At 45.0% G+C, this 23766-nt stretch overlaps 1 protein-coding gene across 2 annotated transcripts; it reads right to left on the minus strand.

Annotated features, from left to right (window-relative positions):
- Positions 1 to 24: 24 nt before the first annotated feature.
- Positions 25 to 23722, minus strand: ccdc149a (coiled-coil domain containing 149a). Of its 2 annotated transcripts, XM_064343477.1 has the most exons (12): positions 23530 to 23722; positions 19177 to 19338; positions 18143 to 18181; positions 16916 to 17023; positions 16512 to 16628; positions 15444 to 15616; positions 14166 to 14238; positions 13554 to 13638; positions 12743 to 12887; positions 12446 to 12522; positions 7054 to 7155; positions 25 to 5265 (listed from the first exon to the last, which is right to left on the minus strand). In XM_064343477.1, the coding sequence occupies exons 1-12, from the start codon at positions 23578 to 23580 to the stop codon at positions 4703 to 4705; spliced, it is 1695 nt and encodes a 564-aa protein (XP_064199547.1). In that variant the 5' UTR covers positions 23581 to 23722; the 3' UTR covers positions 25 to 4702. The 2 variants fall into 2 exon arrangements, with proteins under 2 accessions (XP_064199547.1, XP_064199548.1); XM_064343478.1 differs by lacking the exons at positions 25 to 5265; positions 7054 to 7155 and adding an exon at positions 10210 to 11114.
- Between the last annotated feature and the right edge of the window lie 44 nt (positions 23723 to 23766).

A 23766-nucleotide genomic window follows, 5' to 3' on the forward strand; every position in this document is an offset into this window, starting at 1 on the left:
TAAAAATCAAAAACAAGCCGAAAGCAGGGTGCAAGGATTTAATAAAACCATCACATAACACATAAAATAACAAGGAATGAGTACTGTATTCTTCCGTAAAATGGGAACATTATTTACATCCATGGCTCATTCATCAAGTCAGCCACATCTGGAGCTGCTAAAGGTCACTGCTGACAAGATCTGGACAGAAGGAAAGAGTGGCAGAAATGTCTAAACTTTAAATGAGGATTTTCTTGCCCCCCCATCGGGCATACAAAGTGCTTCATGCCAGCCTTACTCTCACCTTCAATATTTCTGTGGCCACTTCTATCTGGACCGCACCTGCTGGTGCATTTATTGGCTCTCAGACTAAGGCTGACTGATTCCGGTCCTTCATTAGTTCCTGGTTTTCCTTCTACCTCGGGCCTTGTCAGTTGATTAAGAGGTGAAAAGCTGTGATTTTCCGGGTCTTAATCACAGGCAGCAGTAATTGAGATTGAAGCCCCACAGGTAGCGGGCCCTCCAGGACTAGAGAAGTCAAACCCTGCCGGGCCACTGAAGCGACCAACTGTCACTCCGGAGGGGTCTTCCCAGCAGGGCACGCTTTTATTCGAGGAGGAAAAGCTATTAGGAGACAAAGTGAGAGCCGCAGTTCTTTCTCCTGTAAAGTGCAAGGCCTCGTTTCCAGCGTTTTTGAGCAGCTTTGTGCCTGAACGTGGCCCCGTGCGTTTGCATGAGCAAAGTCTTGAGCTTGAAATGGATGCCGAATATCCGTATTTACATTTGTAACAGCGCACACTCTGCCAGGTTGGGCAATTCCCCGCCCTTCTGGAGCGCTTTCACATTAGAACTGCATGGAGTCCGTTACTTCTGTTACACTTTAGATATCAGTGCTCTCGTCCCCTGTTATCAGGCCAGCCCATAATCAACTATCTTAATAGAGATCTGACTGTAAAGCCCAGCTTCTGCAGACATCCAGCATAGCCTCCACGCTTATCTGGGCTTGACAAGTGTATCTCTTTTCAACGGTGACATCACCAGCTAAATGTCACAATATTCATTCAACAATGGCATAGAAAATATTCCCAGTCTTCTTGTGACCTGCTCCACTGTACGTTCCAGGAACACATAACAGCAGAAATAAAAAAAACAAAGTTGACTGGGTGTCTCCCCTTTGCGCAGGAGTGTATTCAGTAGCATACAACAATGTGATTTATGCGCTTTATTTGCATAACTATTCACATATTCTCCACCTCAATTCCAAATGCATAAACAAATCAAATGGAAAATAAATAATGACATAAAGTGCACTGACCCTTCTGTTCCACCAACGGTTTGCACAGGATTTGCCCTTGTGGAAACACAACAAGTATAATTATAGGCAATAAATAACTCAAAGAGGCACAACTCCGTATCACCGGAACAGTATAAGAGAAAAGGAGATGCTGAGCCACGTAGCAATCCAGATGACCAAAAGAAATTACTTGTGCAAAGGGGCCAATCCAAATGAAAGCATTATCACCCTCATATAGACATCTAAATGTGTGTATGAGGAGAGCTGCAGATCAGCAGCCAAAGGAAGGAACAGTATATTGTATTTTTATTATGCCCGTTTATTATACAAACACTATCATTGCTTAACAATAAAGCAACAGACAATACATTAAATATTATCTGCAGTTTCATAATTAACAACAATAATAATAATAATAATAAAAATAATAATGGTTTAACTTATATTGCCAATTTAATGCAATCAGAACAGAACAAAAGCTAGGGTCCTGCCACTGTGAAATATGGTGCACTACTTCTGCACATATCTTGTTAATCAATGCATGAGAGGAATGAAACAAGGAGTCAAATGCTCTACAAGACAAGGGCATTACGCTTTACTGAGCGTTCAGTGTTATTTTCCAGTTCTGAATTATAGACCTGTCAACCAAAGTAAAAAAAAAAAGTTACACTTTTCTAACAGGAAGACGGACCTTCGGGGCTCGAAGACTTTCAAATTTCAAATCTCCCGAAAATGACTGACTGCATTCGGACCGCACAGATTCGCACAGGTGAAGTGGTTTCATGTCTGACAGATCCATCAGGGGCGCTGCTGAAGTAAGTAACCTGACGCAGGAATGTGTGCAAAATGGCTGCTTCCCGCCAGCCCCTCCCCGAGACGACGGGCCCTAAAATGGATCCCCGTCACGACCGCCGGGGACAGCGCGCCGTTCTGTGTCCTCGGCCGCCGGTGTGGCCGGGATTGCGACGTGCAGGCGACACGCTGACTAGGCCCCCCGCCGCGACCCCAGGCTGGCACACCAAACTCGGCTCCTCTGGAGTTTGATTAAAATCAGCAGATGAGCGATTTCCCCCAGCGGTGCCCCTAATTACACCCCCCTCTGGCTCCCGGAGTCAGATGACTGTGTCTGTCACTAAGCAGAGAGGGCTCTGTCCCGCGGACCCTCCCAGCATACCCTGACCCTCGCAGCCAATCAGCAATCGGCACACACTGCTGCTAAGATACGGGTATGAAAAACGAAATTACTCAGATGGGCCCAGGCAAGGGCAACAGTGACTGTGGCCTCATTTTTCCCACAATTCCAGTGGAGGATACTGTATTTTCTGTTCACGCGAGGGCCCAACAGCTGCGAACAGAAGCCGGAATCTGCCGGACTCCAGCCAGACCTGCATCAGAAACGTGGTCAAGAACCACAGGATGGCACTAAACCGCCCGACACCATCAAGAACTGGAATGAAATTCTTCTCTGGCAAGAAAGTGCGGTGTCCAAAAGGCAGAGTTCGATCAATCACCGGGGAATGAGATCTCACCCAGGCACCCTCACGTTTAATTGAACGGTGCCTGGCCTTTTGCAAATGCGCAGCTCTCTGTCTAATCGGGCAAGAGGCAGAAGATGTAGCAGGAAGATCTGCTCTCCCACTGTGCCAAATGACAGACTGCGCCAGGCAATCTGCAAGAGAAGGGGATGAAAAGTGAATCGTCGACTTCAATCCATCTAGCGCCCAGACAAAGCCTTCGTTTCACCCTCTCAGCAGGAGCCGAAACTGTTCAACTTCCTCAATCCCAAGTTGCGATGCATTTTGTCGTCTACCATGGAAACCCCTTCAAACTTTATTCGATTTATTCAGTTAGCGCTCAGCACCACACCGAGGGGAAGAGAGAAGAAATGTTACTTCCGTCAACAGTTATTTCACGAAACACAGGCCCGGCAACGACTGCGACCATCAGGCGCCACCGCGAGCTGGTACACTGGTTTAATGCTTCTGTAAAGGCCGCGCTGCCACAGCACAACGCTTCGGTTTCTTTGGTAGAAATTCCATCTCTTTTATGAAGCCGTCTCATTCCTGGAGCATCGCGCCAATCTGCCAGATCAGCTGCGGGGCAGCAGGGATCCGTGCACTGAATCCCGGGAACGTTGTTGTGGAGTAAAAATAGAAAACGGCATTCTGCAAAATAAGCAGTTTTATAAATTTTGGCACCGTGCTTTTTTTTTTTTCTTCTCAGGGAGGCCAGCTGGCACGACGGGTTTGAGTCTCAGGGATGGGGTGAGAGCTAGAATCCAAGAAGCTCGCTCCGTTTACAGTACAAACTCCCAGGAAGATCTCATTTAAAGTAATTCACACCCCTCAGAGTAAAACACTCTTATGGTTTTGGCAGTGAGACCGATCTACAGAAATCAAACGGTCCGTCTGGCGATCTGTTGTTGCCGTGGTGAGTGTAATGCGAAAGATCAAAATATCACATGTTAAGTTAAAACAAACGTTAAGCTAAATGGAGACTCTAAATCACACTGTGATGGACTGGCGACCTGTCCAGGGTGCATTTCTGCCTACATTCCTGCCTCTCGTCAAATGCATGCTGGGATAGGCTCCAGCCCCCCCTGCGACCCTGACGAGGAATAAGCGGGTCACAAAATGGCTGGATGCATGGACAAATGTTGTGCAACGGCATCACGAGAGGTTGGCGCCACGCTACCGTGCCAGCCTTTGGACTTTGGCATGTGCCATGTTTTCTGAAGCCCTGTGTGCAGTCAGCAAACCACACAGGGCAGAGCAGGGGAGCCTGTACCCAAAGAGAGATGCACAATGAACAAAAATAACAGCTCAGTTTAAGAAACAGAGCCATTTAGAAACGGCTAGTTTACCAACGTCCCACTAGGGCAATTTCCGCCTTATGCTTCAAGTACACTTCTATCAGCTTGATCATTAGCAATATACCATATCCATAAATAATAAATAAGCTAGTGCAGCCATAAATTAATTTTATATTTGCAAATCATTTCCTAGTTCCTAGGGGTTTACCGAGTTCCTGGGTAGTCTCTCATGAACAGTCGCGTGCAGAGAGTCTATTTGGGAACAATCCGAAAATATATCTGCTCACTGCACAGTTCATACACCCTCCTCATCCATTCATCAATCTTTCCAAGGGCATGTGTGTGCTTCACAGGCAGGTACATTCACAGGCAACGCAGGAGGAAAACCTGCAGAGACCAGGGATCTGGGAGACCCTGTCTCTTTATTTTCCCGAAGGTAAATGTTTGGTGAAGACACGCGGAACACGTGTAAAACAAGTACAAAGCAAACGCCGCAGATAAAGCACGTTTTGCAGCAGGAGCCCAAGGCAGCGTGGTGTCTCCCTCGTCCTCCCCGTCTTTCTGTGTGCTGTGTGAACCTCTCTATGTCTTCATTACCAGGGAGATCAGGGCAGAAACTACGCGAGGCTTTCACGGAAGTAGTTGTCGTTCTCCTCCACAGTGCCGTCAGGCCCCGACTCCTCAGTGTGGGTGGGGCTGGTGGCCTGGGAACACAGTACAGATAGACGGCCAGAGGTTTCAGGATGGTCCTCCTCCTCCTCCTGAGCGTGGCATGGAGGAGGCCCCTCCTTTGGGGCGGGGCCTAAAACAGTGGGAGGAGCTTGAGACTCAGAGTGTTCTAAGGGGCTATCTATGAGGGATTCAGGCTTAGTGGGGGCACTGCCAGGGGCAGTGGCTGCCTCTTCTTCCCGCTCCTCCTTTGGACTTGTCAGCTCAGTGCCGGCCTGCTCCTCAGTCAGCTTCACAACCGCCGCGTCCCTCTGTTCCATCTCCGCCTCCTCCTCTGTCAGCTCCGCCCCCTCTCTGGCACCGCGCTCGGAGGCGTCCAAACAAACAGGTGCGCCTCCCCCACTGCTGCCATCTGGACCAGCTTGGGAGCCGGGCCACACTTTTGGGTGGCCGTCTTTGCCAGCTGTGCCATATTCCCATGCCGGAGCTTCCTTACTTCCTGTCCTGTCATCTGATCAGATTGGAGACAAACAAGATTAATGGTCATCGTGTGAGCTCAGTGATAATGGAAATGCATCCCAATTTGCTAATGCATTATTAAGCAAAGGACACGCAGCGAGGCCAGCCACTGCCCGATGACAGCTCATCTCCTTTATCATGCCAAAGCCTTAAAGGATTTATAAAGCAATTACATTTTGTAATGCGGCTGTTTTGAATAGGACAACATGGAAAAAAAAGTTAAATACAAATGAAGGTTTTTGGAATTGGTTCACCGCAAAAACTTATTTTAACAAATGCGTAGGCAATAATCAGGGGTCTTATTTTTATTTTGAGGTCATGAAAAGCAAATGTAGCTGTCGGGAGGATGGGAGAGCAGAGCGAGGGAGGGGGGAGGGGTTGGTGGGGGAGGGGGGTAGAAAAAGGGCTAGGTCTGTCATTTGGCATTTGGGCTGGTGCAAACACATGGCAGAGTGGAAATGTAACAGATTTAAGGCATCTGAAAATTCCGCCCCCTGTCAAGGATGCACATGGTTGCACCCTTCTGGTGGCGGAACCCCGCGCAGATGCAACCATGTGCAATGATGGAGGGGGGCGGGGGGGCAATTATGAGGACACATAAAGAGCTTCTCAACATGTTGCCGAGGCACTCGCACAGATGCCCCATCACAGCAAAATAAATAATCATGATATTTACTATGCAGCCATTTTTTCACGCTAAATTCCAAAAGAAAAGGTACATGCATTTGCAAACAGGGCACTTAAACAGCAAATCAAGCAGAAGTTATATCATCATCAAAGTCACTTGTAGCCCTCACAGATCAGTCAATTCAATGCAGCCCTGCAGTTCACAAAGCCAAGGCAGCCTATACCGCATACAGAACCATCTCACAGACAGGCAAGCCCAGTTAAAGTACAACTCTGTACCTCAACAAAAACACGTTTTCAATGTACAAAAATGGCAAGTTACTCACGCGTACAAAACAATGTCTATAAGTCATTAATTTAAACTTGAAAAATCCAGGCCTGTCGTTAAAAGTTTTAATATCAAAACGAGGCCACATTACAAACAATATTGGCTATCTTAGCTCACACAAATTCAACAAGCTCTAGTCCAAAGCAATGTTAACCAATACATTAAATAATCCTAAATTATTTAATGTAACTTAGCCCTATGTTTTTCCATCATACCATCTGAAGAGAATGTGGTCATTCAAACTTTATTTGAATACACACTGTCTGTAAATATACAAAAATGTTGCAGAAGATCTCAGAGATAGTATAAGTATGACCAACGTAAGAGTGTTGCATGCGATAGCACCGCTTCAACAGCACTGCAACATTACATCACACGAACAGGACCGACGGCGTCACAGGCCCGCTGATGGGAACAGCTTAGTTCTGCCACGTCCCCAAAAACCCGCTCTCATTTCAGGGATTACTGACCCATATTTGTGAGCGTTCAGCCAAAAGGTTAAAGACTCTGCGCAGGGGAGGAAAACTCCCCCCCCACCACCGCAAACCCCCCAAAAAAACAGAATTTCGCACGGCCGAGTCCATATTTATAGGCCTCCGTCAAAACACGCCCCACGTTTTTGAATGTCAGTGGGCAGAATTTGCTAGCATTTTCAAAATGCCATGGCATTTGAGAGGAATGGGTACTTATCCATCAGCACCAATGAGGGCTTTGTGAAGGAGAGGCGGGAAGGAGAGCATGCACTACTAATTACGGCACTTTTGTCGCTCGCCGAGGGCATCGTTAATGAACGGCGCAGCCAGTTACACACAATTACACACTCACCTTTGGGTGGCTGTGCTCGCGGTTGCGCTGGCTGCTGCGTGAGCCCCAGCAGAGGAGACCGGGGGTGCTGGCTCTCATTCAGGCTAATGGCGTCTCGTCCTCCTATTCGCCACAAGTCATAAAGCCCGCAAAAGCGGCGGTTACTTCTCGCCGCGGTTCAGTTTACCCAACACATGTCAAAAGTCCCGTCTCCCACCGCTGCTCCCCCACCCCCCCTCCTCCTCTACACAAACACACACACACACACACACACACACACACACACACACACACACACTCAAACACAAACACCCACACGCATACCACCCATATTTGCTTAATTAAGAGAAAATAAAGGGTGTGCGGCTAGCGAGGGGTTGTTTTTGAAAGGTGCGCGTGTAAGCAGGAAAAGACGGAGGCTTCACACACGAACAGCGTTGGATTCACAGGAAGCGGCTGCCGTTCCCTCTCATCAGTCTTCATTAGTGATGCTCGCACGCATCGTGGACGGACGCCATATGCTATTCGCAGGGGACTGTACACTGTATGCTGGAGACATCAGAAACGTGCTCCGGCATTGCTTTTTACCTTAACGCCGGATTAGAAAAGGCTCACGTTGCTGACATTCGGTTGGGGAAGAAACAAACGCAAAAGGAAGACCGTGCAGCAGATCTATGTCTAAAAAGACCTTTGGCCAAACTGACCAGGTCGCACCCAGACAGGGAGGTAATGGATCACAGATGTTATGTGGCACAAATGAAGCACTCCTCTACCATCTGATGCCATGCCCCACGTCTGTCCAAGCACAAGATGTCACTCGACACATAACGGTAATTGATCGCCTTCCCCCCTTTCACTGCACTTTCGTTTCCATTCCAAAGTGCATTTTCTCCTGTCATTTCCTCTTGACAGGGGTCAGATGCACCAATCATATGTCCACACGCTGTCACGGTTTCCGATTGGCTGTTGGACCCTGGCTGCTCTAGATTATTTGGGGGAGGACGGGCGATGATTTTTCGCAGAAGATGAATGCTGTTCCTTATGGAGAGGGGCGTGTCCCTTTTGAGCCCCACAATGTCCTGATCCAGGGTGCCTAACTGAGGGGGAGTTTCGCAGTGCCACAGATCATTAGGCATGCATCTCACTCACAAGAGTGCTTGTTGTAATCCAATCAAGCATCAGACAGGGCTTCGCTTTCTCCCCAAGACAAATACAGGGAACAGAGTAGAGTGCCACTGTACCGATTCTGCTTTAAAATCAGTGCCGACCATTGGCTGAGACAGTTTAAAGGCTGTGCAGCAAAATATGGGCTTGCATGATTCCTGTAGAACACTGCATGACATAGAAAGTAAAATGTTAGATAAACATTTTAGATAAAGAAATGCCCATTTCAGTTCCAACAACTCTCATTGCTCTATATTAGTACGCCCTTGTGGTGCTTTTTCAACTGTTGTGTAATATAATTTGAGAAGGTCAGCCAGAGTGCCAGAGTTGTGCGTGCAATATGACCCACACTGTACATTTTCAAATCTTCCAGAGAATGTTCAGTGTTGGCTAGTAAAAAAGAGTAGGATCATGACGAATGCTAGGGTAAACAAATGCTCACTGTGAGGATGAGCGCGACAGTGACGTCATCACATCCTTCAATTGAGACATGTTCCATCTAACAGCTTTCAGGCAGAGGCGTCAAACAATAACAAACTGCAATAACAAACTGCGTTCACTGGCCTCCGCAACAAGACTGCTGACAACTTGTTCTGCAGATTGCCGAAGGCAATTAAAAGTTGCGGCAATTATGTATGCTACACGGAGCCCGAGTCCCACGACATCAGGCCATGGCTTGCTGAATAGCGAGTGGGACTGAAGCAGCGCGTTTTAGCTCCTAGCGGGCGCTAGCTCCCCAAGTCGCCCTGCTCCCGCGTTTCAGCAAGACACCCCGCTGTCCGTCTCCTCTGAGTCACCGGCATGTGTCGTCACGCAGGGAGTAGCGTACCTACGCGCTCCGCAGAAGGTTACTTCGACCGTACAGCGGGTTCCGCCGGTCAGAAACGGACGCTGCGAGCGCCGTCCGTCGTGACTGCCGGAGACATCAGCGCTGGTCCGCGGAGACGCGACGCGGCGGAAACGAGCGCGCGGGAAGGACGCCAGAGCGTAATAACCTCACTCCAGCAGCGGCACTGTGTCTGCCTCACATGAGCGGCCCGGGCACACAAAGACCGCACTGTGCTGGGGCTGTTCGGGTTTAAACAGACCGCAGTTATACGATGCCCTTCAGGACGTTCCTGTCTGCCTGTCCTCGGTGTGGTGAGTGGGCTCATTGTTGCCTGTGTGGGTGATATACTCTGACAGCTTTTCAGATGGTGTGTTTGCCTGCGACTCCTTAAAGGGAAGGCCCTTTGGGTGTGGGGTGGGGTGGGTTGGGGGGAGAGAGGGAGGAGGGGGTGGTGGGGCTGTGTTGTGTTGAGTTGTTTGACTCAAATTTAGTTTTCCCCCAGATGGCAACAATGTGTTTTTCCTTTTTTAATGTTTGGACTTTAATCACACGCCTGAGCAGCCTTTTTTCACCAGTCTCCGGCCGTCTCTGCGAGGCCACTCTTCCCCACTTTCACTTTCATGAACTGACTCATGAGCCACTTTCTGTCTCGTCTACAAATTCCCTAATAACAGCACATTCCCTAAATGTGTTTGTAATGTGGGCAATCATTTTCAGTAATGGATGCTTGTCAGTTTTATGGTGGGAGAATGACAGTCTTATGACAGGCAAGCTTCACAGTGCAGGATTTCTCAAGCCTAAAAGGAGCCTGAAACAAAGTGCCACACCTCCCTCTACTGGACATGGGAAGAACTGCATTTATTTACACAGTCCTGCAGTGGGAAATCTAAGGATGCCTTTGAAAGAAATCTGCAGCAATGCTTCGCATTGATGAACAGCCTGGCTTAATAAAAGCTTATTTTCACCAGCTGTTTATGTGACTTCCCCTTCAAATATATGATGTACCAGGACGTTTGCATTTGTAGTTTGACCACTGTAGTTCACATCCTCCTCCCTGATTTTCTGGACTGAAAAATCAGGTTATGCAGTTAATTCAAATGAGGCATGTTTAATCGCGAACAACCCATCCTGCATATCTTTACAATCTTTCTGGGGACAGCGGGTATTAACATCAAAGTGCATTGTTGTTATTACAATTCATTCTCCTAGGGCAGATTAGCCAGGCATTGATCTGTGAGTTGAGTTTATCACATTAATGCTATGCCTCGAATATTGAAAACTGTTCCAGGCATTTAAAAAAATACATTTTGACAAATTTCTATTCATTTTTGTGTTCTTTTCTTTCTTTTTTCTTTGTTTGTTTGTTGCTTCCCCAAACTTCAACCTCATATTAGGAGGACAAATACGCAATGAGTTTTTGCATTTCAATTTAGTTGAAACTAATTGAATTGATATGTAATTGATATATAATTTATGTTATATTTCAATAGAATTTAAATAAGATTAGCTGATGAAGATTTCGTTTGGTGAAGTATGGAATGCAAGCTGGTCCTTGGCTCAATTACTCTGAAGTACTTCTACCCCACTCCAATCATTCATCTGGGATATCTGAATAATGTACCACAAAAACCTTAAGCACACAGGAAAGGCATTGAGAAAGGGCCAATGGTTATGATTTCTTCCATAATATTGTTAAGAGACCAACCTGAATGACGAATACATTAAACATGCAGCACTAAAATTCAAAGAAAGAATGGTACAGGAAATACAAGCACCAACTAAATTTGGGGAGCTAAAACACTCCTGACGTGGACAGAAAACTGGATAATTTTTTTTAAAGAATTGTCTGTCTCATCTGATACATCTTAAAACGGCACTATCTATAGATCTTGAGCGAGATACATTATACGCAGAACCCTGGTTTGTGAATAAGACGCAGACAAACACGGGGAGGGGAATACACAGGGGTACGGCTGCTTCTGGCAGACGGCTCAGATTTCTGCTGGCACGACACAATGGCGGGAATGGTACAAATATCAGGGTAGCAGAAACATACTCCCTAATCCCAGGGACACATTGTAGGTCAGGCCTTTGGGCAGCAGAAGGAGAAGAGAGACGGTGGAGTTCAGTCACATGATCCATTCAGCATTGCATACAATACTGCTCGCACCCTATTCAACTTACAACAGTAAATAAAGAAATAAAAAAATGATGGGCTTGAACATATTGATGCAAAATATGCAAGAAAAATATCAGGCTCCAGGCTTGGGGGCTTTACGTCTGGGTGCTGGGAGTTTGCGAACATGCTGGGAGCACAGATTTTCATAACAGTGCTGCATGATTTTAATAGACTCGGGATGAAACAGGCAGGGTTTGCAAACAGTGAGCTGGAAATGTACATATATAACAGCACGGGGATAGGCTGGGGGGTGGGCAGACACATTACTGGTTTCACAGGCTCTCTCACTGGATCAGCGCTGTCATTCAAACACATACGCACCCGTGCAGCCAACAGCAAACAAGGCGCCTCTCCGTATTCACGCTGTGCGATACCGTTCTCTGCCCTGCTGCTCGACTTAAACCGGTTCACCTCCATTAGCCTGATTAAACAGCACCCTTTAAACGTAGCAGTTACTGAGCACTGTAGCACACATGCTATATGGGCTGTGCTGTGGAGACGATAGGCTACCGTTGTTTTGACTGGAGAGGTGGTTTGCATGTTTGGCCCTGGGAGACCCGGGTGTATACTGGTTTTCTTTCTAACCACCATTGCAATCCCGGAATTTTAAGAAGCTGTACATTTTTTCTTAATTACGCTCTTCATGTTTTCAGGGATTATTTGCTCTCTTATGCCAAATTATGTCAGAAATAAGTCTGCATGCCATGAAGAATCAAAGTCCCATATTCACATTGTGCTATATTGAAAATGAGTGTGTAAAGAGAGAATTGTTTTGTATAACTGACCACGTTAAATAATGAGGTGATTCAGTAGGCTCCTAATTGGTGAAAGTGTGGACAAATGGCACTATAACTATAACCATTTTGGTACATAATGAAGAATTCAAAAACAAAGCAAATGATAACCAGCCAAACCTGCATTAGATGTATTAACAGGGCTACAGATTGGCTGTAACAAAAACCAGCATACACAGGGGTCCCTTTGACTGAACTTGAGAACGCCAGGACTAGAGAAATGTGCTGTGTGAAGCATGTTGTGGAGCAGTTCATTTAGAGGCATACTGAACTAAAACATGCACCCTCCATGCATTCACATGCAGCAAAACTAGAGTCTGCTGCATGCGTCATGTGAGACAGCCAGACCTTGCGCTCCATGCAGGACCACATGACGGCTATCATGCTGAATGCATGCTGTGGACTTCTGGGAAAATACAGGTCCAAGGTGAGCAGTGTGGCACCAACCTGGAAGACTCCAGAATCCAGACACCTCCAAGGTCTTCAGCTTCTTCTCCAATTCAGAAACTCTGTTTCCCAGGATCCTGTGCGAGGTGACAGTTCAGTCAGAAGATCAGCCTGTGAACAAGCTGCCATATTTCTTTGGCCTAGGACTACAGCCAGCGAAAAAACCCAATACATCACTTCAACTTGATACTGCTATACACCAACTTGCAATATGTTCTGAATAAAGAATATAAAAAGTAGGAAAAATTAGGAAAAATAATAAAATAATAAAAGGAGTACAGAGAGAAAGCCGCGTACTTGTTGGTCTGGCGCTGGTGCTGTATGATGATGTTCTTCTCATGGATGGTCTCCAGCAGGGCGGTGGCCAGGGATTTCAGGTCTGAGACTGACTGAGGCGTGGCGGGGAGACCACACCCACTCTCTTCAGCCAGCAGCTCATGTACTGCAGAAGGTTTCCCAAAGATTAGAAAAGACTCCTGCCTCTCCTCAACACCACAATACTTAATGCACAAGTTAACACTCACACAGATGTGAGAGTAAAACTTCCTGAGCCCCAACAAGGGCTGGAGCTATCGGGTGTTATTTGTGCCTCACTCAAATTTCACCAATCATAGCAGCTCCCAATGGACAGACAAGTTATTTGGATTGGCTCAGCAAACAAGTCCGGGATTGACAACAAACAGTGGCCCCACCCCTGAGGGGGTTGGTTAAGCCCTGCTCTCCCATCACTAACTCACAGCACTGTCATTCCAGTCCTCCATCAGCAAACAAACAAATACACTTCTGACAGTTGAATCAGCCCTTTGTTTAGCCGCCTTGATTAAGACCGCTTCATACATCTGTGGCACTAACACCCAGAGAAGTCCTGAGTCACCTCTACAATAATCATGGAAGTTCCTTACTGAGCTCTTTATCAGTTGAATCAATGCCACGGGTAATTATAACACTGATAACGCATCCCGAACACAACTGCAATTGCAATTGAATGCAATTTTAGTATATAGAGTGATTGTGGCTGAACGCGGTTCAAAGGAAGCACAGGGTCCTGGAGCTCATTGGCTAGGTGCCGTTCCGCCCGCTCAGAAACGAGGCTGGGATTGAGTCTTACCTTGTCTGGCGGAGAGCACTCCCGTGAGACTGCTGCTTTTAGATTTACTGCACGTTTTCGAGTTCCTCCTCCGCTCCAGAGCATTCTGCAAATCAACACATGTTGACAGCAGTAAACATTACACACACACACACACACACACACGATTAATGTTTCAGAAACACTACGGCATTAATGGAGACTGCAAAGATTCAACATGACACCCCTTTGCCAAAAATGCTGATAATATTTAAAGACTCTGAAATGACTGAGCATAATTAGTATTTCTCGTTTCAGTAAATTTTTATGCTGCATATTTTACTTCTTAGATTGCATATCTTCTGATAAGATATTTTTCTGAATGCCAACGCACATTTACCATCTGGGGAAATACAGCATTCCAAAGTAGATGCTGCTTGTATTTCTATCAACCAATGTTCACTCTATTTGAGAATAATTCATTCCACAGGCAAAGATGGGTTGGAGCTGAGTGTATGGTAAGATGCACACACACACACACACACGCATACACACACACACACACACACACACAGAATACTTTTTATGCAAAAGATTCACACACTCATTTCATTTTGTGCCTATAAGAACCAGATTGATTAAACTGTTGTCTACCTTGTACTTCATGATGTTCACTTTCAGCAGGCTGACCTCTTCTTGGAGTTGCTTAAATCTCTCATGTAGGTATCTGTCAAAGAAATTGGGTTCTTCGGTGAAGTTGCACTGGGTTATCTTTTCATTGACAAAACAGCTACACAAAACTCACATTGACTTGAGGTGATTCTCCAAAATAAAGTGCTTTACTCCAATCAAAGGAACAGCAAGAACTTGTAGGGTTGACAGAAAACATCCATAAAATGAAGCCTTATGTGAATCCTCAAATGATCCAATTCAAATCCTGATTGGTTTGCCAAGGAACCCGTCTCATGGGCCTCCATAGATACGCACATCTCCTGACTACATCAGCAGTAGCACATCAACCCAAGAGCAACTGGTTTAAATCAAGAAAAATATAAACGAATGGGAACCTAACAGTATAAACCGCTGATCTCCATGGCCTACACAGGGGGAAGCAGCCTCCCCACTGGAGGCTCTGCTGCCTAATTCAATGACAGGAGTAAGGAACAAGCAGAGAGACTCTCTGAAGCGAGGATTGCCATGGAGATGCTTACAGAAAACAGCCTCAGGATACATCCGGTCTCATTTGGTCTTCATTTAAAAAGATATAAAAGGAAAGCGCTTGAGAAATTCGAGTTAATGGAGTGACTGTTTAAAAATCTTTGAAATGTACAAATGGAAAACAATCTATTGCCAACAGCTCTCTGATATAGTAAGTACACTTGAACCGCTCAAGTGTCAGACATTTTGTAAAATAATATTCTTTAACTTACATTCATAATTTAGAGGGAAATTAAGCTCAACATTGATTTATCGATGCTACAGGTAAAGGCAAAGAACAAAAGGCAGAGGAGTGTCTGAACAGTTTCAGAGCTTTTTCAAGGTGTTCTTCACTTCAATGAGTTTTCAAAAATAAATTCAATGTACTGCTTGCAATGACACTAACCTTGTTGTAAAAAAAAGAGCTTTTTGATGCAACAAAAAATGAAGGCAGTCAAGAAAGTAGAAAAGACAAAGTACCTCAGACATTAATGTTCACTGCATTCATTAAAACTGAAATCTGGCTAAACATGCAATTTCCGGAAATAAGCTCAAATGAAAACATGCTGAAAGAGTAACAAGATTACATTTCCCACAATGCTCCTGTGGTCGGCCTGCCTCTCTTTCTCTATCACTCTCTTGATCTCACACACACACACACGAGCGCACACATGCACACACGCACGCACACACACACACACACACACACACACACACTCACACTCACACTCACACCTGTTCTCCATGCAGAGGGCGTCCACGTCGATGATGCGGTTCTCGTGACCGCCCAGGATGTGGTTGAGCTCCTGGTTGAGGCGGTTGGCTTTCTCCTGGAACACGCTCCGCTCAGCTTTCACATCCTGCAGCTCGTCGCTCGACGCCTTCAGAAGGTTTTCCAGCTCCTCGTTCTGCGCAAGAGAAAGACCAAGAGACAAACTGCAGGACACTGCTTTCGCACAATCATTATAGCGGTTAATAACCATACTATAATATAGTACTAAGCTATATGATAGAGAAACATTTCTTAATTCCACAACCATTCGCAAATATGGTATTAAGGCAGCCAGGGCGTCACTTTCCAGTACTTCTGCAATGTTACGTGGCTACAGCCATTTCCATAGCAGAAAATATTATAGTAACCACTTGTGTTACAAAATCATTACAACACAAGCTTACTGGCCCCTTTACCATCATCAAGCATAATTTTAAGGCACCATGTGTGAAACCTACTGATAACTAAGTCGCTCCCCATTTCTGTAATCAAACCAATCCTATACACATTCTTCATCAGTGTTATTTTGCCACTGTTATGAGTGATTTTGGTGCATATCAAACTAAATTCCACAAATCAAAATATTTGCACTCAAAGAAGCCATTTTGTGTGGCACTGCTGCAGATACATTGGTCTATGTGATCAGGCCTCTGATGACCCATGGACACAAGTCAGGTTGCTCCCTTGCCAAACAAAACAAGTTAACACCACAATTAATTTGTCAATTTGGATCCCCATGCTGTAGATGATGGATTTCAAATAAAGGACAAGGCAACTGAACAGTTTGCATTAGCTATATTAATTACGGTTGGTCTACATACAGTGACAGGGACAAATTCAAAGGAAATAAACACCATCCAAGAATTTATTCCCGCCCCCCCCAAAAAAACTGAAAGTTTATATCCGCTTAGGGGTTTGGTATTATTGCTGTCAGGGTTTTCTGCACGTCCACTGAAACACATGACACATGCGCACCTGGTGACAGGAAGTGCGAGCCCTGGCGGCAGGAAGTGCAGCTTGTATTCTCTCACCATTACGCGCGCCCACTCCAGCTGCCGCACCAGGTCCTCGCGCTCATGGGCCGGGAAGTGGCGGGCCCCGACCTCCTCGTCCCCCAGCCTCTGCCTGGCGATGGTCATCCTGAGCAGCTGTGGGAGGAGCAGGGGGGGAGGGGCTAAGGGTTGCGGTCACTGATTACGGCAAGCCTTTCTTGCTAAGGCTAGTCACGTGACGACGAGATCCTGCCGGTTCAAGAGTTCGCCCCGCCTCTGCGTTTCCGTGGGCGCCGTGCACCTGTTTACTGGGCCGAAACGGATTAGCAGCCAAGAATTTCCCCTCGTATCCTTTCCACGGAAGCGGAGAGCGCCTGTCCCACAGCTGCGCCCACAGATTTGCGAGGGGCGCAGGGGAGGGGGCGCAGAGATGGATGCCGTACCTTGTTATCCCCCTGGGCCTCCGCCAGCCGCTGATTCAGTTCCTTCATCTCCTCCGCGAGCTGTTTACCCCTCTCCCGGGAATCTCTCAACAGCTGGGCCAGGTTCACCTGGGGAGAGAGGGACAGAGACAGCAGGGGAGGGGCAGAGAGAGAGAGACAGAGAGGAGAAACAGAGGGGGGAGGAGAGGGAGGGGGATAAAGAAAGAGAGAGAGAGAGATAAGGGGGAAGGGAGCAGTGAAAAAGAGAGAGATAGACAGAGGTTGAGAAAGAAAAAAGAAACAAACAGAAGGGGTAGGAGAGAGAGAGATGTGATGAAGGGATAAGACGGAGGCAGAATGCACTAGGCAGGAGGCAGATCTCCACAGGAAGGTTTCAGATCACAGCAGCGCGCCTCACCAACCTTCACTCCAGATGTTACCGTGTCTGTCAGCTCGCTCGCCCAGAAAAAGGGCTCACGCTAACGCCTCGCTACCATCTCCTGAAGCCTGAACATTACAGCAGCGCTGCACACTATCAAACACTAGTACTCAACACCAAAAGCCAAAGAGAATGCATTTATATATGAAAAGCATAAAACAGTCATACACCATGTGAGGACCCTAGGGAAATACATTATACTCTACATGCAAAGACCTCAGAGGTCATATACTGTAGCTTAGTGCTTATTGTTTTCAACCACATAGATTTATGTTAATCTGAAACCTTCAGTGTCCATAAACAGTAATGCTTATAATTTGTGCTACTTCCTATACCAGATATGCTATTCATAACCTAATGAGGCCTCTTGACTGCATTGCAAACATATTGTCATTTGAGTAGACAATTTATTTGTACTGCAGATTGTTGGCTTGCTTTCCAAGCATTATACCAGTGAAACCCAACTTCTATAAACTCCAGCCTTACAACTCAGGTCATTGGTTGTTTGACATTCACCTATCATCTTTGCATACGACAAGTTCCCACAGCTAACCAAACGTTTCTGTTGACACAGTGTACCCATAGTCAAACAAAGAACGCAAGGTCGCCACAAAGGCACGTTATTATAGGAACAGCATGTCTACTGTAAGGTGCAATGGGGACACTCCCTTTATTTCGCAAGTCCCTGTTACAGCAGAAACAGATAGAACAATTTGTTAATGCCATACTGTAATTGAAAAATATTTCAATAACACCAAGACAGAAACAGAATAGAAAGAAAAAAAGCCATTTCTTGTCTCAATGCGTACCTGATTTCGTTTTTCAGGGGGTAAACTGGGGTCCCCATCCTGCAATAAACATTAAAACACCATTAGTAATTACTCACCCATATACAGCTGTGGCCATGAAGCAATCTCAATTTTTCCCACTTCAAAATCTCAATGGCAAGAAACTCACAGCTCCACCAGATGTTGCAAACGCATCTTCCTGCTGCTCTCATGCTTTGAAATGATGAGGAATGTAGAAAGAACAGGCACACCATTTCTCTCAAGTAATACAGCTATTCATTTGTCTCAGTAACTTACTGTCTAAAGATGAAAAGCTACAATAAAAGCACCACCTAAAAAACCATCATCTTTAAGATGTTTTCAGAGGTTTATCGCGTTTCCTGATCTTGTGTTTCTGTGCAGATTTTACAAAGACCTACCACATCCATTCATTTCTTTTATTATCAAAAGCAATTGGACCCTTTTTGAGAAACTTGTTTATGAGACACTGTTAAATACAGGCAATCTGTCCACCTCAATGCTTCCTGTTTAAACCAGGACAGCCTGCAACATCGCCCAACTAGGAAGGCTTCCAATCTGCAGGTAACTCCCTGCCTCATGGCACAAGAGCGCCCCCCTCTGGTCGGTCAAGATCCTGCATTCTGTCTGTGCCTGATGCACAAGTCATGCAGTCTTTCAGGGCAAAGACTGCACAGTTCATTCGGTGGACTGCAGACTGCAGAGAAGCAGCAGGTGACTGCAGGCGTTTGGGAATGTGCAGAAACTGTTCTCAATGAAAATGCTAACAAATATGACAGGCCATTCCAAAGCCAGTCATTCCAAAGCAGGAGAAAAAGAAAAAAACAGTCAATAAAAATAGGTTTTCTTTCATTGAAAACATTTCTTTAACAGGTGGCAAACAAATGTCCAGCCAAAATAAATAATAGCCCCTATGCTATAGGTGCTCTATAGTGTAATGTATGTATAACAGCCCAAATCCTATGGGTGCTCTGTAGAATAATGTATGTATAACAGCCCCTATACTCTGGGTGCTCCATAGCGTAATGTTGCCTTACGATGAGCTCCCGGTACTTCTTCTTCAGGCCCTGGTGGCGCTCCCTCAGCTGGTTGGCCATCAGCTTGTACTGGTCTCGCTCCTGCTGGCAGCAGTCTAGCTCCTTGGACAGGATGAGCAGGGCCTCCTTCTTGCTCTCCAGCTTGCGCTTGCAGACCAGGAACTGAGTAAAGAGAGAGAGGGGAAGGGACAAACTGGAGCTAGAGCCGTCCTGAGAGGAACAATAGGACCCCGAGCAGGTGAGACAGGGAGGCGATAGCGCTGCATTGTCTCCCTGGTGGCTGGGCTCCATTTTATCTCCCGACGCTCACCGCGGCCCAGCCGAATCTGCTGGCCGCCTCTTTCTCCAGCTCTTCCACACCTCACGTCAACCTTTGTTTTTCCACCACCATTGTGAAGTGAAGACCTTTCTCTTTGTGACAGTGAACACATTTACTCTGACTAACGCTGAGCAAACAGAGGCACTGTCGCCCCTACAGAGAAACACAGGAGATGCACCAATGGGTTTGACAGTTCCTGGGGTAAAACCAACATATTTGCATTGAGAAAACACTCTTACCGATGGTGACATACAAAGATAACATTTTACATACGATCCATTTATACAGTGGGATATTGATGGAAGCAATTTTAGGTTAAGTATGTTGCTCAAAGGTATATGTGGAAGTGTCCCGGCTGGAAATTGAACTGGCAAACTCTGAGTCACAAGTCAAGCTCCCTAACCATTATTCTGCACTGCATATATTATTTTTACTTTTGTGCTTTGGGAGCTCAGCTGCTTTTCAACGTAAGGACCAAGGATGTAAAGGGGCAAATCAAATGCCAGTACAATAGAAATTGTTTTCACACAGGAGACAAACACGTATTTCAAACATAAATCACTCTGCACAGTGAACCGAGGTTGAGGTGCCGCTTCCTGTATTTGTGTAGATTTTGCTTTCTTTTACATTTTTTTAAATCGTTGAATGAATTGTAAGTTACCCTCAATATTTACCCAAGCTGCTGAATAATGACAAAAAAGAACGTCAAAAACTGTAAAGAAATACAATTTCTACACAGAAATGGACTATAGTCAGCCAGTCATAGATTTCAGGAATTGCAGAGGCTGCACAGTTATTTAATAATATTGAGAGTGGAACTTGCATTGGTTATTAAATATTACTGCATGATAATCAGTACAGTAGAGCAGGTGGTGTATTTTAGAGGAGAGGAGTATAGGCCATCCTACATTTGCATTTACAACACTCATGTGGAAACAGACATAAATCGTTTGCTTTAACTATCAACGAACAGCCTTGCGTAGCTAACATTAATTTAATTTAGGAAAAAAAAACAATAAAATGTTTCAAAAGTGCGTCATTTAATGTATGAATGAAAAGTAAAATTTGAAACAATGTAAAAAAAAAAAAAAATGTAGTAAGCACATAATGCATGTACAATACACATTCAATGTAGGTATGGTAGGTAGAGTTAGGTTTTGTGCTGCAGTGCAGTGCATTGGAGGATGGCAAAAGCAGATGCTAATAAACTCAACAAATTGATTAAGCGAAGCAGGCAGGGTCCAGAGTTGCAAAGAAGCTCCACTTGCCTGAAGTAACCGCAGAACAGCAAATTTCAAAGACAACTGTGTCGTACGCTGCAGACCTCAGAGCGTCCCCCCTACAGAAGAACACCCATGCAGATGCAGAGCACGTTTCCCGCCCGTTTTATTGCACCAAGATGCTCCGTAGAGAGATTTTGACAATCGTTCCTCCCTGCAGCAATAAGACGCTTAATGACTGCATGCGAATGGGTGTGGGCGTATGTGACAGCATGGTGCATATGTTCAGGTTTCTTACGCTGGTGTTTTTTGTTCTTTTATGCATTATTGTATAAAGCACACCGGGTTTACTGTTCACTTGCCTGTTAGCTGGTTCATTGCGCGTTTGGGACACAGGCCATTTGTAGTGTTCCTATTGCTCTGTGAAGGTCCCCTTGGGGATCAATAAATCCTTATTCCATACTATTGCTTTTACGACTACTCAGTTAAAATGCAATGGTAGGTGGTGACCAAGCACATGAACAAGACAGGTTATGGACAGACCTGCAAACCTATGCTTATCAAAATCCGCAAACTAAGACTGCACAGTGGGGAAATTACCAGAGTGCAATTTACTGCATTCTGTCAACACCCTATCACAGCTTTTTCAAAAAGGTTTAGTATGCATTTTGCTCCTTTGTAGTAATACAGACCATCAGAGTTCCTCTACTACAGTAGTTTTAGACACAGAACATTATGTTTATATCTCCACCCCATTCGAACCTATTACCATCTGATATTAAACCAGTAGCGTAGAGAGCCTAGGGTAAACGGTTCCCCTGTGTCCTGGCTAAATTCAACCTGGCTTTCGCAACCTGCCACCTATCACCCCCCAGTTTAATTGGCAAAATAATTGTTCTCTCCCTCTACACCTCAGCTTTTGTTTAGAGCATTCTAATTCTAATGGCTGCCATGCATCACCCAGGAGGGGACTACACATTGGTGGTGGCTGAGGTGAGTTTCCCCCTCATCACAGTAAAAAGCATGTTGAGTTTAGAGAAATGCGAAATATAAATGTGAGGAATTATTATTATTATTATTATTATTATTATTATTATTATTATTACAGAAAGAATAGCTCCTCCCTCTTCACTGGAAACTAATCAAACACACACTGTTCTGCACCTGTGGATAAATAAACACTAAACCTGTTTAAAGGTGGGAGATAAGACCAGCGTTATCTTTCTTGCCTAAGGAAAAGCTTTACCAGCACAGTGTTAATACAAAGAAAAGAGTGGTGTGTGAATTGTGTGAAGGAAATTACAAACTGAAAACTACATAATCTCTGCCAAAAGGTGGCACATTAATGTTCTCAAGGAGGTCTGTGTTCCCTTAAACCTCACTGTTGTCAAAGTCTGGTGACATTCTACAGACAGTACAGCAAAGTTTCAAAGTCCGTCAGTTTCCAGACACTGATTCAATATAATTAGTAGCTAATTTTGTACATATTTAGTTCTGATGCTTAATTAGATCATTAGAACATGGAAGAAGAGATTGCAGGTTATAACCTGCAATCAAGCAATTTTCCATTTCTAATCAGACATGTGGACTGAAACTGCGAGAATTTCATCTTCCTCTGACATCTGTTTCATACGTGAATCCCATACCAACCAAGTCGAACCGAGGACATCTGCCTTTTGTGCTACATTGCAAAATGTTCATTTTTATCTCCAGTTCAGACCGCTGGCCTACATGTCATGAGGCAGACACAAGTACAACCATCTGGAATCAATTCGTAGATTGTGGAATCAATGTAATAAGTAAATAAAACATGTCAATTTTGCATTGCCTTTGGTTTGGAAATATTCAATAGTGTCTTAAAGTCTAAGGTGAATTCCAAAGTCTATAGAAGTCTATTCCTGATCCTGTATGTTTTCTTTTTGCTTTCCAGAGTTCCCAAATCCAGAGTCTATGGCTCAAAAATCAGCCCTGTGCAACACACATCATTTATCCTTTCAACTAGGAAACATCTTTTATGATAAAAGTAACTGATGTGTGATTATGCGAATGCCGGTGCCACTTTAAGTCTATATCACACGACAAACCATAACAAACAACAAAGAAATAGTGTTCATGTTGGAGTTTAAAAAAAAAAATCATAATGCAATATGTCCACATTACAGTTTATACTGCAATAGCATTATTTTTTATCTACTTCACACATGATGATGACGTTTTGAGCAATTCAGCACGGTAATCCGTCAGAGTAAAATGCAAAGCACAAAAACAGCTTTGCAAATGCATTCAAATGATAGGTTACAATTATTCCTACACTTGCAATACAAGTCAAAACAGCCACGTAAATTATTTGCAGGCAAACAAAAATGTAATCCCTAAAATACTATCAAAATAGTTTTGGTTGGGGTGAAACGCTATTTCAACTTCCTCGCCATGTATGTTGAGGGCATACCATGTAGGCAGCACCATGTTTCGTGTGGGTGTAATATCTTTATTACATGGTACGGGCACTATAGGACACACATATGGTATGACGAATGCAGACAGGGCCACCGAAGTGGACAGCCACCAGTATTTACGCCTTATGGTGGGAAAGGCAACACAACTTTTCGACTGCACAGGGCATAATGATTTCACTTGCTGTAAACTCGTAGTGTTTATGAGGTTTGCTTACTGCAGGGACGCATCATTACGCTGAGGGGTTCTTTTTTCTAGCATATGGTAAAACCACTATGACTGCATTTGAACTGGGACAGCAATTTCCTCCCACGAAACTGGATCATTTTCGACTGTCAAAAGAGGCTGCATCGCACTCACCTCGCTCACCAAACCTTGCCAGTCATGTTCGTTCCTTCTGGAAGAATTCATTTCTGCTGGCTTTCTCAAAAATTAAAATGTCACGTTTGCAAGTATCAAACACGGTGGTGCTGAAAGCAACTGTACATAATAATAAGCAGGCAGGCTATCCGGGATTTTCCTCCTCTTCTTACGCCACTTCACTTCTATCTGCTGTTCAACTTACGTCAGCTGTTGCAGAAGGGCGGGGCCAGGATG

Source organism: Anguilla rostrata, chromosome 7, assembly GCF_018555375.3.
Source record: "Anguilla rostrata isolate EN2019 chromosome 7, ASM1855537v3, whole genome shotgun sequence".
Classification (NCBI taxonomy): Eukaryota; Metazoa; Chordata; class Actinopteri; order Anguilliformes; family Anguillidae; genus Anguilla; species Anguilla rostrata.